Genomic DNA, 18,193 nt, shown 5'->3' on the forward strand with positions numbered 1-18,193 from the left:
GTTGTTGTTTTGTCCGTCATGTGGCCTGAACTCGGCCTGGGCGCTGTCCCTCAGCTCTTCAGCTCAAGGCTAGCACTCTACCACTTGAGCCCCAGCGCCACTTCCGGCTTTTTCTGCTTATTTGGTGCTAAGGAATCGAACCCAGGGCCTCATGCATGCAAGGCAAGCACTCTACCACTGAGCCACCTTCCCAGCCCTGCCTCTCCATTCTGAGCATTCAGCTTATACTAGATCAATATGCTTGGGACTTGGCACTCCCAAGATGGCTGAGGCAGCTCTAGACAACTCATCAGTATTCCAGGCAGGGAAAGAGACAGGACAAAGGGCAATGTCGGCTGAGTCCGTGGCTTGCTTGCTTATTTATTTATTTATTTGAGGAAACACAACTTCTCCCCAAAGCCAGCTGGCTTTTTTTCTGTGTGACCTTGCAGCCCTAGGTGCAAAGCCTGCTGGGAAAATAATCCTTTTGTCTGGTGCTAGGTGAACTGCTGCCCGTGGAGCAGAGGGCGGGAGGGCCCCACAAGAACTCTAGGCCTTAAACCCTACTGTCTCCCTTTTCCTCCTTTACCTGTCATGAAAGATGATTTGGAGGATTCAATTAGATAAGACAAGGCTCTAGTCTGATGGTAGAGGCACTGAGTGAGGGGGAAGGCATTGAATGAGGCTGTGGCCAGGTCCCCAGGACCACCAGGTGGAGCCTGGAATCAATCCCAGGTCCACAAATAGCTGGGAGACGCAGGCTGGCTCCTGGGGCACCTAAGCTTTCCAAGCCTCCTGATCGGGGAACGGGTCCTTCCCACTGTCAGGACTTTTTATGTCTGTGTGGTGTGTTTGGTTTGACACCTTTCAAGGCTAGCACTCTACCACTTGAGCCACCGCTCCAGCTCCAGAGATCAACTTGAAGATGAGTCTCATGGATCTTCCTGCTCAAGCTGGCTTTGAACTGAGATCTTCAGATCTCAACCTTTTGGGCAGTTAGGATCCTGGTGGTGGGGTCCTGCCTCAGAACTTGGAGACTGATCAGGCATGGATGGGGGAGGGGGGGTGGCCTGGAGCTCTGGGACGGTGGAACATGGAGCGGGGCTGACAGAGGGCTTCTGGCCATGGGGTGGCTCTAGAATGTCAGCCTGAAGGTGGGGACTCTTGTGTGGCAGGGTCCCACACATCTCTAGCCGGGCCTGGCACAGAGGTGGTGAGCAGCAGATATGTACTGGTGAGAAATGACAAGCTTGGCTAGACAGAGCCACCATCATGAGGAAGGGAGGGCTGATGTCCTGCAAGGGAGGGGACAGAGTAGGGGACAGACTCAAGGCCAGACCCTTGTCACCACCCACAGCAACCCACCGCTGGTCAGAGCCCTGCTTCTGCTGGGGCCAGACTTGTTCCTGTGACCTCCCAATTATAGCTTACTGACACTCAGGTTCTAAAAGCCCTTCCATCCAGAGTGGAAAGCAACTGCTCCGCCCTCCACCACTCCCGCTACAAGGTCTGGCCAATCAGGACACCACGTCCCTCTGCCGAAAAAAAAATGATTGGTTGAAGTTTGTCCAATCAGAGTATACTTTCATTGAATGCATGTGATCCAGGCTTGGCCAATCAAGGCACAGCATCCCTCTTTAAAAAAATGATTGGTTGAAGCATGTCCAATCAGAATAAACTCTCATTTAGTGCATGTGGGCCAGGCATGGCCAATCAGGGCACAGCATCGTTCTGACAAAAACATGATTGGTTGAAGCTCATCCAATCAGAGTCAACCCTCATTAAAACTTGGGGAGGGACACTTGCTCTCTCTCCCTGAGGGTCATCTACTTGAGAAGGATCCATCAGCAGAAGACAGAGCCAAGACGTACAGAAAAACAAACTTCAATGAAAACGTTCAACCTCCCCTGACCCACTCTGGACCAACTTCACCTGAAAGCATGATAGTTCCAAACATGAATCAAGTTTATTTTCCATATAAGCAGGTTGAGTTGGGCTTTCTATTTGCAATAGCAAAAGTCCTGACTGGAAAGTATGAAAGAGTCTCTCAGGAAGACGAAGCTCAGGTCCTGCGTATTCACAGCAAGCCTTGAGAGATGGCAGGGGGGCATGAGCCCAGACCCTTGGCTGGCTGGGCAGATGCCACAGAGATTTACAGAAATTGATTTGTTTTATATTATGCTCTCCAGAAAAAGACCAGAGGATCAAGCTTTTCAGACACTCTTTTTCACTCCGGGGAAGGAGAATGTTCAGAAAAGCTGGTCAGTAGATACTGGAGCAAGAACCAAGTCCCAGGAGGCGTGAGAATGCAGCCGGGAACCATGAGGCTAGAAGCTCTGGGAGGGGTGTCGCACGGGCATTTGCTGCCAGGTGACGTGGGGTGCCTTGCTGGGCCCCAGGGCTCCCCTACAGTCCCTGGGAAGGTAGAAGCATGCGGGGAAAAGATGCAGTGTCTGCAAACCCGCTCTCTCCCACCCCAGGGGGCTGGGCAGTGGGGAGAAGACAATTCACCAAGCTCAGCACCCCACCCCCGACACACACTAAGAGCTACCACAGGGAGGGGGCCGCATGGCCAGTCGCGGGGCCATCTGGCTTTGGGTGGGGGACCAGAGGATAGAACCGTGTGGGTGCCAGGGCCGGGGTGCCCCCTGCAAAGGAGACAGGCAGCCGTGAGTTCGAGGGAAAGGTGGAATCCACAGGGCTCAGCTTTCCTGGCTTATGGCTCGTTCCTACTTCTGGGTCTATGCCCACCCACCAAGACCATTCTTTCTGCTCCTCCCACCACCCCACCCCTCCACCCTCTGTGGCCATGATGGGGACTGGGGCCAGCTCAACTATCCGAGGTCCTTCAGCTGCAGGGGTGGGCCAGGCAACAGCCCCAGGGCCCCTGTACCCCAGCTTAGGTGACTGGGCCTATCCTGACACACTGGAGATTTCCTGTGGGAAGAGGGATCCCCAGGTCACGACGGACCCAGGCCAATGCCAAGGCGGCGGGGAAACTGAGACACCTCAATACCCTCTGTGCATCTGGCCTGGCCTGGATGCCGCTCTCGGGTGCAGGCACTGGCCTGGGTGGGTGGAAGGGGCGGGGCAGCGGGGGCGGGGCAGCGGGGCCGGGGCGGGGCACCTACCCCTAGAGGAGGCTGCAGGGGCGGGGCCGGGGGCGGGGCCGGGGGCGGGGCAGCGGGGCCGGGGCGGGGCACCTACCCCTAGAGGAGGCTGCAGGGGCGCTTGGGCTGCCGCGTGGGCTGCGGGCACAGCACGGCGCGGATGGCCTCGTCGAAGACGGTCTTCAGGCCCCTCTGGGTGAGAGCCGAGCATTCCAGGTACTTCACGGAGTCTGCAGGATGGGGCCCAGGCTGAAGTCTGTGTCCCAAGACACAGCACCAAGCACCAAACGGGGCCCCTGGGAGCTCTGTCACCCTGAGCAGGGGAGTTCTCATGTGGGCAGTGGGGCTGGGAGAGGGGAAGACGGCGGGGCAGACCGGTGCCATTAGACGCTGCCCTCCTGCTCCAAGGATGAGGCTCAGTGGCCCCTGTTCTTCTAGAAAGCAGCCATGGGCATGCGCCAACCTTCCCAGGGTACATGGGCTCCACACCAAGAACCCCAGATTCCATTTGCCTGTCCCCTAGCACCAGCCCCTCACTGCCACATGCTGGACACAGACCCTCCACCCACGGCAGCCCAGGTGAATGGGGGACCCCAAGGACACTCCAGACAGCACCGCCCCTGCCAGGGACAGGCCTGGGGCCAGGAGAAGCCCTGGGAGTCCCTATTTTGCAGACAGGAAACCCGCCCAGAGAGGGACAGCCATGAGCCCAGAGGCTCATGGGAAACAGGGAGCAGGGACCACAGGAAGGGCCACTCCGGTGGGGAGTGGGGACGCTCTAAGGCCAGGCTGAGGCTGGGCTGGGAGACAGGACCAGGGACAAGGAGGAAATGGAGCTTCAGAGTCATTCTTGGCTGACCTGTCCCTGACAGGCCCCAAGGGCCCTTTCTCCTCCAGGAGGAGGTGACCATGAGGCTCACCTCGGCCCCTGGCTGCCTCCTTGGGACTGGCTCCCATCTTGGCCAACACAGACCTGGGGGTTGGCCTCAGGGGAGAGAGCAGCTGCCCCGGCCTCCTGGGCCCCCGGGCCAGGCCGGGCCTGACCAGGTGTGCTCCCACGCGACACGCCAGACTGACGTGGACGGAGCCCTTCCTGGAATCAGGCTGGGACGGGCCTCCTTCCGCGTCAGTCTCGCCGAGACACTCGTCACCACACTTGATGGAGGAGGACACTGAGGCTCCTCAGACTGAGACGCCCACCAGACAGGGAGACATGAGGCCCAGATGGGGGCAGAGCCACTAACCCCAGGTCGCACTGGAGCTCAGACCAGAACCCTCCCGCTGTCCCAGGCCACGGGAGGCGGAAGCGGAGGATCAAGAGTTCAAGGCCATCCTGGGCTACAGTGAGGGATTCGGACCCAAAAAAAAGAAAGCAAGAGAGAAGAGAGATCCTAAAACCTAAAGGGTCCGGAGTGGTCAAGAGCCTAGCCTGAGCTGGGTCAGGGCTCCATCTCCCTGCTGTCTGGAAGCGCCGAGGACTGGGGTGGGAGGAGGGGACCCGCGGGTAAGCAGGGCCCAGGGCAGGTCATGGCACAGGAAGAAGGGCTGCGGTTTCTCTTCCTGCAGAGATGCCAGGCCCCTCCCGCTTCCGTACAGGAAGGGGCGGGGCCTGCAGGACCCCCTGGGGAGGCAGGGGCAGGTGGTCTAGGGACAGGCCCAGAGCCAGCAAGCCTGGGAAAACCACAAGAGAGGAGGACCCAGAGTGGACGCCAACCCAGTGCAGGCCATCAGAGCGGGGGAGGCCCCCATCCGCCCCCAGAAATCCACTTCCTTCCTTCAGATCCTGCTCAGCTGCCCCTCCCACGGCCTTGGGGAATCCTGTCACTGTCCTGCCGTGTCGCATGGCCGCCTGGGGGGGGGGGGGGGGAGGAACATGGCACCTTTCCAATCCACCGCCTCCAGGAGGCCCTCCAGCAAAGCCAGGCTGGACCTGCCCATCCTCCACGCTGCACAGCCCAGGCCATCTGTGACCCTAAACCACTCCTGCCTGTCCAACCTCATCACCCCTCGTCTCTCCAGCCACCTACAGATGTGACCCACACACAGTGCAGCGGCTTCGTTCCCTTCCTTCTTCCAAAGCCAGAGCTATATCCCCAGTTCTTCAAGATGAGGAAACACAGCCCAGAGAGGTTAGGTGACTGGCCCCAGATCACACAGCTAGCCAGAAATTGAACCATGTGGCCTAGTCCTGAGTGGAGGTGGTGTCAGACCCTCCCCCACACACACCCAGCACCCTACCGATCTCCTTGGCCAGCGCCAGGCCCTGTGGGTAGGTGATGGGGGCCAGCTTCTTCTCCTTCAGCTTCTCGATGGTGTCCTTATCATCACGCAGGTCCAGCTTGGTGCCCACCAGGATTATGGGGGTACTGGGGCAGTGGTGGCGTACTTCGGGGTACCACTGGGCAGAGGAAGGAGGGCGCCCCGGGGACAGCAGAGGGGCAGGAGAGGTGAGGAGAGGACCGTTTAGTTGGGCCGGCGGGCCAGAGTCACGGGGGCGTGGGGACAGAGATAGCAGAAGGATGTCCAGAAAGAGGGGACAAGATTTGAGCCTGAGACAAGAGGTGGGCACGAGGCTCCCTGGAGATAAGGGCGTGGGGGGGGAGGGAAGGAAGGGGGGATAGGACACGTGGAGGGGGCCGGAACCTCTGAGTCTCACGCCTCCACCCCTGTCCCTACCAGACATTCTCTACCACAGACTCTGCTGCCCCGGGCCAGGCCTTGGGGCGCCAGTCCCTCCCTCCCTCTCCCTCTCCCTCCCTCTCCCTCCCTCCCTCCCCCTCCCTCTCCCTCCCTCCCCCTCCCTCTCCCTCCCTCTTCCTCCCTCTCCCTCCCTCTCCCTCCCTCCCCCTCCCTCTCCCTCCCCCTCCCTCTCCCTCCCTCTCCCTCCCTCCCTCTCCCTCTCCCTCCCTCTCCCTCCCTCCCTCTCCCTCTCCCTCCCTCCCCCTCCCTCTCAGCTCACCTTGGCTCGGACATTCTCGTAGGAGGCGGGACTGACCAGAGAGAAGCAGATGAGGAAGACATCCTGGGGACACAGCGGACCCGTGAGGGAACCCAGACATGTCCCAAACCTGCCCCTCCCTCCATGCCCGCGCAGCCATGCCGAGGAGCCCGGGGCTCCATGCGGGACCTTGGGGGACTAGGGTGGGGCATCCGGACCCCTTCCCCTCAGTGGTCGAGTCCGGCACCGTTGGCCAGAGCGGCCTGTCGGGCCAGCGAAGGGCAGAGGCTGGCCGTGCTGTACCAGGCTCCAGACGAGGCCTCTGCCCACACAGGGGGACCGGGGCCCCCCCCAGGATGCAGGGCCTGCGGAGCAGGGCAGGGGACAGGCGGGTTGGCCAGGCCCTGCTGGCCTGGACGCATCTGAGGGCACGGAGGCCCGGGGGCCGGGGCTGCGGGGGGCCGGGGCTGCGGGGGGTCGGGGCTGCGGGGGGCCAGGGCTGCCGGGGGTCGGGGCTGCGGGGGGCCGGGGGCTGCGGGGGGCCGGGGCTGCGGGGGGTCGGGGCTGCGGGGGGCCGGGGCTGCGGGGGGTCGGGGCTGCGGGGGGCCGGGGGCCGGGGCTGCGGGGGGCCGGGGCTGCGGGGGCCGGGGCGGCGGGGGGCCGGGGCGGCCGGGGGCCGGGGCTGCGGGGGGCCGGGGCTGCGGGGGGCCGGGGCTGCGGGGGGCCGGGGCTGCGGGGGGCCGGGGCTGCGGGGGGCCGGGGCGGCCGGGGGCCGGGGCTGCGGGGGGCCGGGGCTGCAGGGGGCCGGGGGCCGGGGCTGCGGGGGGCCGGGGCTGCGGGGGCCGGGGCGGCGGGGGGCCGGGGCGGCCGGGGGCCGGGGCTGCGGGGGGCCGGGGCTGCGGGGGGCCGGGGGCCAGGGCTGCGGGGGGCCGGGGGCCGGGGCTGCGGGGGGCCGGGGCTGTGGGGGGCCAGGGCTGCGGGGGGGCCGGGGGCCGGGGGTCGGGGCTGCGGGGGGGCCGGGGCTGCGGGGGGGCCGGGGGCCAGGGCTGCGGGGGGGCCGGGGCTGCGGGGGGGCCGGGGCTGTGGGGGGGCCGGGGCTGCCGGGGGCCGGGGGCCGGGGGTCGGGGCTGCGGGGGGCCGGGGCTGCGGGGGGGCCGGGGGCCAGGGCTGCGGGGGGCCGGGGCTGCGGGGGGGCCGGGGCTGTGGGGGGCCGGGGCTGCCGGGGGCCGGGGGCCGGGGGTCGGGGCTGCGGGGGGCCGGGGCTGCGGGGGGCCGGGGGCTGCGGGGGGGCCGGGGCTGCGGGGGGGCCGGGGCTGCGGGGGGCCGGGGCTGCGGGGGGCCGGGGCTGCGGGGGGCCGGGGCTGCGGGGGGGCCGGGGGCCGGGTCCGCTCACCGTCTGGGGGTAGGAGAGTGGCCTGAGGCGGTCGTAGTCCTCCTGGCCGGCCGTGTCCCACAGCCCCAGGTTCACCGGCTTGCTGTCCACCATCACATTGGCTGAATAGTTGTCAAACCTGCCAGGAGTGGACAAGATGGGAACGGGGCCAGCCAGACTCCAGGGCCCAGGATGTCCGGTTCATGTTGATCTACTCAGAGGCTGAGACTCAGAGAGGGGCTGCAACGGGCCCAACGTCACACAGCACCGTACAGCTGGGCTGCCTTTCATGTTTATTCCTTACTGATTCATTATAATAAAACATTTAAAATATCAATAAGCTAATGGAGGATAGTACTTCTTGATCCATTTTCTGCCATCACCTGTCTCTCAGAAAGGTCGTGTTTGGGGCTGCATAATATTCCTTCTGGGATTTGATGAGCATAAACCCCACCTGTGCCAGAGTTTATTCAATGACTGCTCAGCCCAGAAGCCAAGCCTGAGACAAGGGGATGTGGAGGAGTGTGTGTGTGGAGGGGACCCTAGGAAGCCTTGTGGAAATGCTTGCCCATCGTCATGAACACTGAGACAGACACTGAAGAGCAGTCCGGCAGAGTTCTGGGGCCCAGCAAGGCTCACCCTGCCCGTCTCCCTCCGCTCCATGCTATGCCCTCTGCCCAGACATCCCCCGACCACCAGCCTGTCCAAATAGCCCCACCATCCTGACCGGTGAGCCCTGCACTCTCCAGACCTCAGCCCCTGCCTGTGCCTGGAAGACTCTTCTACCCCTTTCCATTCTGGCCTCCTATTCATGCTTCAAAACCCTGCCTGAGAAATTCTCCTCCATGCAGAACTTCCCTGCTCCCGCTATGAAAGTCCCCTTCCTCAGGCCATGGCTCAGCCTTGACCTTGAGCAGGTATTTAGTGTCTCTGTCCCCACTGAAGGCAGGGCTCCCATGTGCCCCCCCAAAAGAAAACATCAGAGCCAGGGGTGTCACAGGGCACTGGCTTAGCCCCAGACAGGGTCCTTGCCATCTCTGCGCTCCTCCCACAGCCTGGAAAGCTCTGGGAACAGCACCCCAACTTTCCACACACCCCTCCCTCCTGCTAGCTGCCTGACTCTTACTCACCCTTCGGGAGCCTCTCTGACCCACAGCCACCATTGCCACCCCCCACCAGCTCTCCCCGGGGACTCGGTGCCCCAGGGTGGGCCCTGGCCCTGCGTGTTCCGCCAGCCCCTGAGCCAGCCTCCAGTCCCCTGTGCTCGCCTGCTCGCCTTCCCGAGGAAGGAGCCATCCCAGACATCCCCCCGGTCCCCTGGGGACACAGGCACTGCTGCTCAGGAGGCTGAGAGCTGAGGACTGAGCCTCAAAGCCAGCTCGGATGGGAGAGTCCATGAGACTCTTCCAGAATAACCAGCAAAATGCCTGACTAGAGGTGTGGGTCAAGAGATAGAGCACCAGCCACGAGCAAGCAAGCCAGGAGTACACAGTCAATGTGCAAGCCTCAACACTAGCAATTAAAAGAGAAAATGTGTGCTAGTCTCGGGGCTTGAACTCAGGGTCTAGATGCTGTCTTTGAGCTTTTTTTTTTTTTTTTTTAAACTCAAGATTAGCGCTTTGCCACGTAAGCTATAGCTTCTGGCTTTTTGGTGATTAACTGAAGAGTCTCATAGACTTTCCTGCCCAGGCTGGCTTCAAATCAGGATCCTCCGATCTCAGCCTCCCAAGTAGCTAGAATTACAAACATGAGACACTGGTGCCTGGGGCAAAAAAAATTAAAAGACACACAGCTTTGGGACACCTAGAGGGTGTACTGTGTCCTCTAACATCTTGGGCCCAGAGAGTCCAAGAGTCCTGGACTACAGGCATCTGTCTCTGTGCACCACCAGGGTCTCAGAGCCACCGCAACCAGAGAAGGCCTGGGCCCTGTCACAGTGCCCAGGCTGCGGGTGGGCGTTGTACATAGGTCCTGTCTTCCACAGGACGGAAGACAACAAGACTACATGTGACTGCTATCAGACAGATGGGGAAACTGAGGCCCTGGGAGGCTGGGTAGGCTTCCCAAGGCTGGCCAGCTCACAAACCTAGGTGAGCTCCGCCCTGCCTTGCCTCGTGCCAGGCCCCAGAGGATCACTGGGGACTCCTCACTGGGGCCAGCGGTGTGACTCCGGGTGCATGCCCTGGCCTCGCTGAGAACCCAAAAAGAGAAAAGTCCCTCTCTCCTGGGGCTGTCAGGAGGATGGCAGGAGGCAGCAGGCACTAGAACCTTCCACGAAGGAGCTGACCTCAGCAATCTCATTATCTATGACCCCAGAGGCCCGCAGGCCTCTCCCTAGAGAACCAGCTGCCATAAGGATCGTTCCGGATGCTGAATTCCCGGGACCTCTATTGCTTGAGGCTAGACGAGGTCAGCCAGGCCCAGGGCCGCCCTCCCACACCACCAGCCAGCCTTCCCTCCTGTGTCCAGGGAGGAGCGAAGGGTGCTGGGAGGACAGGGACTTGCCCGGGACATCCCGCCAGCCCCGTGAGCAACACGGCTATTTGTGGCTGGCCACAGCAGCACCACGGAGAGCTTTCCATGGAGAGGAGGGCAGGAAGATGGAAGGGGCCCTCCCTGAGCCGGAAGGACAGGGCGGTCAAGGTTCTTGGCCTTTGCAGCACAAGGCTGGCCTGGGCCTTTCTGCATAAGCTGGCTTTGAACCCTGATCCTCAGATCTCAGCCTCCTGAGTAGCTGGGATTCCTGGCGTGAGTCACCTCCTTAAGATCTTCCTTTGGTGCTGTACTTGAGTTTGAACGCCGATGCTTTGCTAGCTAGGTGCGCTATCATGGGAGCCTGTCCCTTTTTAGAGCTCACCTGGGCCTTGTCTTTCATGGAGTTATAAGGAGAAGGTAGAAGGGGTCACCCCCCCAACCCCACCCGTTTCACAGGATGGGGTCCTGCTGCCATCCATTAATATCCAGCACAGGGCCACTTCCAAAGCAGGCTCAGTCTCCTGATCTGAAAACGAGCCAAGCTCTCCTGGGGCCCTCCGGGATGTAGGGCATAAATCAGCAGGCTATAAATGTCAAGGCCGAAGGGAGGGGTGAGGAAGTCCTGTCAGCATCCTTCCAGAAGAAGGCCACTGGTCTCTGAGGTGGAGGGGAGGGGGAGGTAAGAGGGATACTGAGGAGGTGGTGGAGAGAGCCAATCAGGAGCTAGCTCCAAGGGTCCTGATGCCTGATTGGCTGGCCGGCAGTGCAGCCCACCCCTCCCCAGGTATCAATTCCCAAGCTGCAGGTTCAGGTCCCGCCCCTTAGCTGTTCACCCTCCAGGATTGGCCCAGTTCAGCACCTCAATTGGCTCAATTGCCTGCTGCAGGTCCTCCCCCAGCCCCATCGCCCCCCCCCCCCTTCCGAGCTCTCCGGCTACCTGCTTTCCCAAGCCCCCCTTTTCCTCCACCTCCAATGTCAAGTGTGACTTTTTCTCTCTCTCAGTCTCAGGAGCACAGGCCCCTCTCGGGCCTAGTCCAGGACTGCGCAAGGGCTGGGCACTGGCAGACAAGGGAGGAAGGATCTGGGACTGGTTAATACTTCCCGGGACTCCACATTTCATCACCAGGAAGAGTCGCAAGATGGGGCCAGATGCCCAGACCTTCTGTCAGGGGCCCGTCCCGTGGGTGGCTCCCCAACAGAATCAGCCCTGACCCAACCCCTTCGAGGGCCCAGCCAGGTGGAAAGTCAGCAAGACTCTCTCCAATTAACCACCAGAAAACCAGAAGTGGTGCTGTGGCTCCAAGTGGTAGAGCACAAATTTGGAGCCAAAGAGCTCAGGGACAGTGCCCGGGACGGTGCCCAGGCCCTGAGCTCAAGCCCCATGACCAAAAGAAGAAAAAAAAAAAGGATTGAGCAGTGGGGACCCCACCAACCCTCCACTTGGCCCTGGGCTCTGAAGCCAGGCCGGCCAGTGACCTTGGGGGATGGGCCACTTAGCTGCTGCGAGTCTGAGCTTCCGGGGGAACTCTGGTACTGTAACACCGCCTCCAGGAGGCAGGGCTGGCCCCCAGACCGGAGGCCCCGGATGGAAGCCACCGTGCCTGAGTGAGATGCTGAGCTGGGACAGGGAGCTCGGGGAGCCCTGGGTATAGTCACAGGGCATGAGAGACCAGACGGCTTCCTGGAGGAGGGGGCACTGGAGCGGGGCCTGCTGGCTTTCGTCACAAAAGCACTATGGGTAGAAGAGCCTGAGCAGAGGCCCTGAAGTAGGAGTGCTGGGAACTCAGAGCAAGCTGGGCTTCAGACACTCAGAGGCCGAGATCGGAGGACCGTGGCGAAGCCAGGCTCGGCACACAGATCCGAGAGACTCTTATCTCCAGCAGAAGGCTGGAGGTGGAGCAGGGGCTCAAGTGGTAGAGTGCCAGCCTCTAGTAAAAAAGAAAAGCTCGGAGACAGTGCCCAGCCCCTGAGTTCAAGCCCCCGTAGTGGCACAAATAATAATAATAATAATTTTAAGGAACTCCCGGCAAAGCGATGAGCCATGCTGGTGATCTGAGGGGGTGGGGGACTTCTCTGGGAGTGACAGGAGCCACTGAGGCCACAAGCCACCCATCCCCTCTTCCCCTCCCTCTGGGTCACATGACAGCCAGCTGCCACATCGAGGAACAGAGCTGGCCTCTGCCCCCCACCCCCCACCCCCCACCCCCCACCCCCCACCGGCCTCCGCTCAGACCAGGCCCCTGGTCCCTTTTCTGCCCTGGAAACAGGCCTCTGGCTCCCCACAGCCATGCCCGACCCCACCCCCTTCCCGACCTCCCAGCGGGTCCGGCCCCAGGGCCCCACTCACACGGTGGGGATGTATTCTCCGGGGAAGGCGTTGGTGGTGTAGCTGATGAGCAGACACGTCTTGCCTACGGCTCTGCAAGACAGGAAATGAGAGGCTGAGAGACAGCCATGGCTCTTCCCGATGCCTGGGGAGACCTTGGGGCCCTGTCTGGGCCTCCACTCCTGCATCCTCCAGCCTGGGCTTCCAGGAGGTCCCAGCATCCTCTGCTCCAGGCCTCAGGCTCCCCAGCTGAGACATCGGGCCAAAGCCGCCCGAGGCCTTCAGGGAAGTGCAGATTTGGGGGTGCTCACCCCGATTCTGGTCCCTGAGCACAGTGAAGGTGGTGAGTCAGAGGGTTAAGACTCGAGACGGCACCCACCAGAGCCAGATAAGGCTTGGGGGACCCCTGGGGCCTGAACTGGGCTCTGCTCTCTCAGTCTTGGGTTCAAATCTCAGCTCTCCCACCTACAGGTGGCACGGCCTGGGGCAAGCCATCTAGCCTCCCTCTGCCTCCATTTCCTGGCTTTGGCTCCGAGCCTGGGGCCCGTGACAGCCAGCCAGGCCCGCACCCCTCCTTCACCAACTCAGCCAGAGAAGAGAACAGGTTTTGAGATGTGGGTTCAAATCCTCTGAGGTCTTGGAAAATTACTTAACTTCTCAGAGCTTCGATTTCTCACCTACAAAACGGAATCTGTGAGGTTGGGGTTGGTGAGAGGTGAAGGCTAAAACAGAGAGAGAAGCCGGGCTCCGGCGGCTCACGCCTGTCATCCTAGCTACTCAGGAGGCTGAGATCTGAGGGTCACGGTTAGACGCCAGCTCAGGCAGGAGAGACCGTGAGACTCTTATCTGCAATAAGCCACCAGAAAACCAGAAGTGGCACTGTGGTAGAGCGCTCGCCTTGAGCTGAAGAGCTCAGGGACAGTGCCCAGGCCCAGAGTTCAAGGCCCACGAATGGCAAAAACAAAAACAAAAAACAGAGGGAGAGAGCTACACCTGTGCTTGCCTCCCCTCCGGCTGCGCTGCAGTCCAGAGCGCCTGCCAGGCTGGGAGGGGGCAAGAGGAGCTTGGCGGGGGGGGGGGAGGCCATGGGGGTCAGCACTGCCCCTCACCCCCCCCCCCCGCTCTGCTTGGTCTCCTCACTTCGGGTCTGAGTGGCCGCTCTCCTCCTCTCCCCTCCCCCCACACACAGGTGGAATGAGGAGCATAAGCCTTGACTTCTGCCCCCTGCCCAGTTCACACACACACACACACACACACACACACACACACACACACACACACACACACACACACACACACACACACACACACGAGCAAGGTGGGCTTCTCCCTGCCCCGCCCCCAGCAAGTCCATCAAGGTCAAGGCCAAGCCTCAAGGACTCAGCCAGGAAAGGGCCCAGCGGCCTCTGGGAGGCTGCAGGTTCTCCCTCCCAGCGGCCTCGCTGCAGAATGGGGGAGCAGGCTAGAACCCCTGGGAGGAGCAGAAGGGCCCCAGGCTGCACCTGTGGGCTGGGCTCTAATACGCCTGGCGGGCTGGCCTGCGTTGTACTCATTCTGCAGATGAGGAAATAACCTAGACCGCCCCGCCAAGGTCACCCCTCCATGGCCTCCTCCTGCCCCACCCCTACCCTCCCCGCGTCCACCCCTACATCCGCTGCACCCCAGCAGGCTGAGGCGGGGTGACAAGACCACAGCTTCTGGGCTGCGTCAACCCCCGGCCTCCCCTCTCCTCCCCCTCCCCCGCCCCGACCCTGCAGTGACCAGAGCCCAGCTCAAAGGACAAATGGTTGGCCAGCCTCGAACCTGCATCTGCACCTGTACCTTGGAGCTGGGCTTTGTGGGATCACAGCCCCAGCTCTCTTCTATAGCAGGAGCCCTGGGACTGCCACCCACCCACTGTCCTGTGCCCCCCCACCACACCCAGGTGGCTTCTGGGGAGGGGCGCGCCGTCCTCACCCACCCCACTGTGCTCTCTTAAGAAAGGAAGAGACTCCCCAGCCTCCGGGCTCCCCCAGCCTCCCGGCTCCCGGGTGTCTCAGGAGGGAACATGGGGAAGTTCAGCCAGTACCTACCCATCTCCCACGACCACGCATTTGATGGCCTGCATGGTGTCCGCAGCCGCAGGGACAGGGGTGAGCTGAGGGCTGAGAGCGTCTGTGTGGGGGGCCCGGGCGGAGAGGCAGGCGGGTGCCCCAGCTGTGAAGACAGGAGGCAGGAGGAAGCGGAAGGGGAACTTACCCAACCCGGGCTGCTGGCCCCACGGGCTGGCGGGCTTGCACAGGGCGGGGCATGTGGTCTGGGACCAGCCAGGGGCCCTCAGGTGCTGAGCCCAGCCCTGGCCACCCTCTGGTGCCCTCTGGGCTGGGAGACCCCATTTCCTGCCCACAAACAAGCAGAGCCTGAGTCCTCCAAGGACCTGCAGCTTCCAAGAATTCGCTCCACCTCAGGCCTAAGCACAGGCATTAAATGAGCGCCTACTGTGTGCTGGGCATAGTACCAGGGGGCTGGTGACTGGGCCAGGAGATACCTTGGCACATAGGGGGTCCCCCCCTGATAAAAGCCTGGCCCAGACTGGGAGCGCAGGGGTGGCAGTGGGGAAAGAAGGGGAGGGGAGAGAGAAGATAAATGGGGGTCCCTCAGTACCTCGCCTGGCCAGCCTTGAGCAGCCCACGGGGCCCCAAACCCTGGCAACCAGAGGCAGCTGAAATCAATGCTGTGGTCAAGAGGCCCCAGCTGCTCTTTGGGGGTCAAAGCCCGAGGCCCACAGCTCAGTGAGGGGAAGAAGGGGGTGTGCGCCCCGGAACAGGAAACACTACCTCCCCCGGTTGGGTCCAAGGTCACTGTCAGGGTCACGGCCCACCTCAGCAGCCTCAGGCTCCCTGGAGGGAACTGGGGAGCGGGAGGAAGCGAGGGAAGTGCAAAGGGCTGTTCCCCACGGTGGGAAAACCCCCTTCCCACCTTCCCCGAGGGGCACCAGGAGCCCCATCCTTTCCAGAACTTTCCACAGAGATATGCATCTGACTTTCACCAAGGGTCGGCTGAACCACTTGGCAGCCATCTGTGAAAACGACCAGCCACGGATGCCCACTGAGCTCCAAGTAGACAGCTCAAAGCTGCACAGACTCTTTGGGGGGGCCCTAACCTGGATCAGGAAACTGAGGTCCCCCTTGATCACCCTAGAGTCCCTTTCCTTATTTTCCACACTTCCTCCCTATCGACATTCTTTTTCTCTCCTGCTGTTAAGCCATAGGACACCCCAGTGCCAGTTAAAAAACAAAATATAAGCTGGGCACCATGGCTCACGCCCGTAATCCTAGCTACTCAGGAAGCTGAGATCTGAGGATCACAGTTCAAAGCCAGGTCAGGCAGAAAAGTCCCCAAGAGACTTATCTCCAATCAACCACTCAAAAACCAGAAAATGGAGTTGTGGCTCAAGGTGATAGAGCACTAGCCTTGAGCAAAAGGGCTCAAGGACAGAGCCCAGGCCCCGAGTTCAAGCCCCGTCACAACAACCAAAAAGATGCTGAGATACCAGCTTACCCGAGTCAGAATGGCCCACATCCTAAAGTCAGCCAACAACAAATGCTGGAGGGGATGCGGAGAAAGAGGAAGCCAATTACACTGCTGGTGGGAATGTACACTTATACAACCACTTTGGAAAGCAGTCTGGAGGGTCCTCAGAAAGCTAAATATAGATCTCCTCTATGACCCAGCCATACCACTCCTAGGCATCTATTCTGAACAACAGGAACCCATATACAAGGATACATGTACCTCCATGTTTATTGCAGCACTGTTCACAATAGCCAGGATATGGAAACAACCCGGATGAATGGATCCAAAAATTGTGGTATCTGTATACAATGGAATATTATGCAGCCATTAGAAAGGACAAAATAATGACATTTGCAGGGAAATGGATGGAGCTGGAAGAAATCATGTTGAGCAAGGTAAGCCAAAAGCAAAGAGACAAACGGTACATGGTCTCCCTGATAAGTGGATGTTAAATCCAAAATGTTAGGTGATACGACAAAATTAACAGGACTTAAGAAACAAAGGACTTCCACTCATCTGGTCGAATCACTACTGAATAACCCCATGCTGCTGATCACATGTATGGTGTGTATGTGCACACCAGAGGGGAACCAGGAGGACGACACAGAACTAGAGGGAATCAGGGAAAAACATACACCAGCGGGACCCATCAGCTGCACTGGACATTAACCAAAATGAACTAAGCAACTCAATGACAGCGATGGGAGGGAGGGAACAAGTGGGAAAGAGGGAACAGCTGATGCTATGCAAAACAAAAGAAATGTACATATCACCCAGTGTGGAAGAAATAACTGTATCGCAAAGCTCATAGAACTCATCAATGTGATAGACCAGGATAGACCATTTGCCCCATGAAAGTTAGAATGTGTTTGTGACTTTAATCATCACTATCCCACAATGCTGTAAGATTTGGGAAATTATGTAACCACTTAATCACGATAAAGAATTTTTAAAAAATAAATAAAGATGTAGCCAGGCACTGGCAGCTCATACCTATCAGGAGGTATGAGATCCAAGGAGATCTCAGGAGGCTGAGATCCAAGGCCTGCACTTTGAAGACAGCTTGAGCCAACAAATCTGAGCAACACTTATCTCTAACCAGCAAAAAGCTGGACCTGGAAGAGTGGTTCAAGTGGTAGAGTGCCAACCTTGAGCAAAAAGGCCAAGAGACAGCGTGAGACCCTGACTTCAAGGCTCGGTACTGGCCAAGACACAGTAACTACAGTAACTGGAACCCTGGATTGCACCCAGAGCAGAGAAGAGAAAGAGAAAATGCAAATCAGGTCTGAAACCTAGCAGGTGGGGAGGCGCCAGGACTCAGCTGGGACCAGGGTGCGGTGGGCGGCAGGCAAATGAGGCCCACACAGGGGAAGGGGGCTGGCTGCTCGCTGCTTTCATCCCCAAGAAACAAAACCAGCGTGTGGGGTGGGGGCCGGCACCCCTCTAGGAGCACAGAGCCGAGGGGTGAGGGGCACGGCCGCAGGCCCCGGCGAGCAGTCGATGTGCTGGGCTTTATCCTTCCAGTCACCCTGCCAGGGCATGGCTTCCTCAGGCCCAGCCGTACACAGCCGCGGCCGCCCCAGCACTGCACCTGCTCCCATTCCAGAGCGGTGCTTCTCCCCCACAGCACAGGCAGAACCCTCCTCGACTCAGAACCAGCCCCCATCATTCCGCACGAGGAATCCCATGCCACCTGAGGGCACAGCTCTGGGCACAACGGGACGCAGAGCCCCAGGACAGCGGCCATCGCGGCACCTCTCCAGTGTGGGGAACGCGGCTCGAGCACGTGACCCCTGCGAACCCCTACATCCATCGCACCCATTTTACAGATAAGCCAAGTGAGGCACACGAGCTCACCGGGCATGGTGTGAGCCTTCATCTCCTCCTCCAGGAGTCCCGTTTCACAGACAGAAACACCAAGGCCTGCCGGGGACCGGTGGCTCACGCCTGTCATCCTAGATGCTCAGGAGGCTGAGATCTGAGGATCACAATTCAAAGCCAGCCCAGGCAGGAAGCTCCCTGAGACTCTTATCTCCAATAAACCACTAGAAAACCGGAAGTGGCACTGTGGCTCAAGTGGTAGAGCGCTCACCTTGAGCTGAATGAAAAGTGCAGGGACAGTGCCCAGGCCCAGAGTTCAAGCCAGAAAGAAGGAAAGAAAGAAAGAAAGAGAGAAAGAAAGAAAGAAAGAAAGAAAGAAAGAAAGAAAGAAAGAAAGAAAGAAAGAAAGAGAGAGAGAGAAATAAAGAAAGAAAGAGAGAGAGAGAAATAAAGAAAGAAAGAAAGAAAGAAAGAAAGAAAGAAAGAAAGAAAGAAAGAAAGAAAGAAAGAGAGGAAAGAAAGAAAGAAAGAGAGGAAAGAAAGAAAGAAAGAGAGGAAAGAGGAAAGAAGGAAAGAAAGGCAGAAAGACAGAAAGACAGACAGACCAAGGCTCACCA

The 18,193-nt window shown here is 60.0% G+C and overlaps 1 protein-coding gene across 2 annotated transcripts; it reads right to left on the reverse strand.

Annotated features, from left to right (window-relative positions):
• Positions 1–1,926: 1,926 nt before the first annotated feature.
• Rac2 (Rac family small GTPase 2) lies at positions 1,927–14,410 on the reverse strand. 2 transcript variants are annotated; one of them, XM_069999453.1, is made up of 7 exons: positions 14,273–14,410; positions 12,222–12,293; positions 7,421–7,538; positions 6,049–6,111; positions 5,328–5,487; positions 3,187–3,319; positions 1,927–2,394 (listed from the first exon to the last, which is right to left on the reverse strand). In XM_069999453.1, the coding sequence occupies exons 1-6, from the start codon at positions 14,305–14,307 to the stop codon at positions 3,189–3,191; spliced, it is 579 nt and encodes a 192-aa protein (XP_069855554.1). In that variant the 5' UTR covers positions 14,308–14,410; the 3' UTR covers positions 1,927–2,394; positions 3,187–3,188. The 2 variants fall into 2 exon arrangements, with proteins under 2 accessions (XP_069855554.1, XP_069855553.1); XM_069999452.1 differs by having other exon boundaries at positions 1,927–2,627.
• Between the last annotated feature and the right edge of the window lie 3,783 nt (positions 14,411–18,193).

Source organism: Dipodomys merriami, unplaced genomic scaffold (assembly GCF_024711535.1).
Source record: "Dipodomys merriami isolate MVZ:Mamm:240054 unplaced genomic scaffold, mDipMer1.0.p SCAF_55, whole genome shotgun sequence".
NCBI lineage: Eukaryota > Metazoa > Chordata > Mammalia > Rodentia > Heteromyidae > Dipodomys > Dipodomys merriami.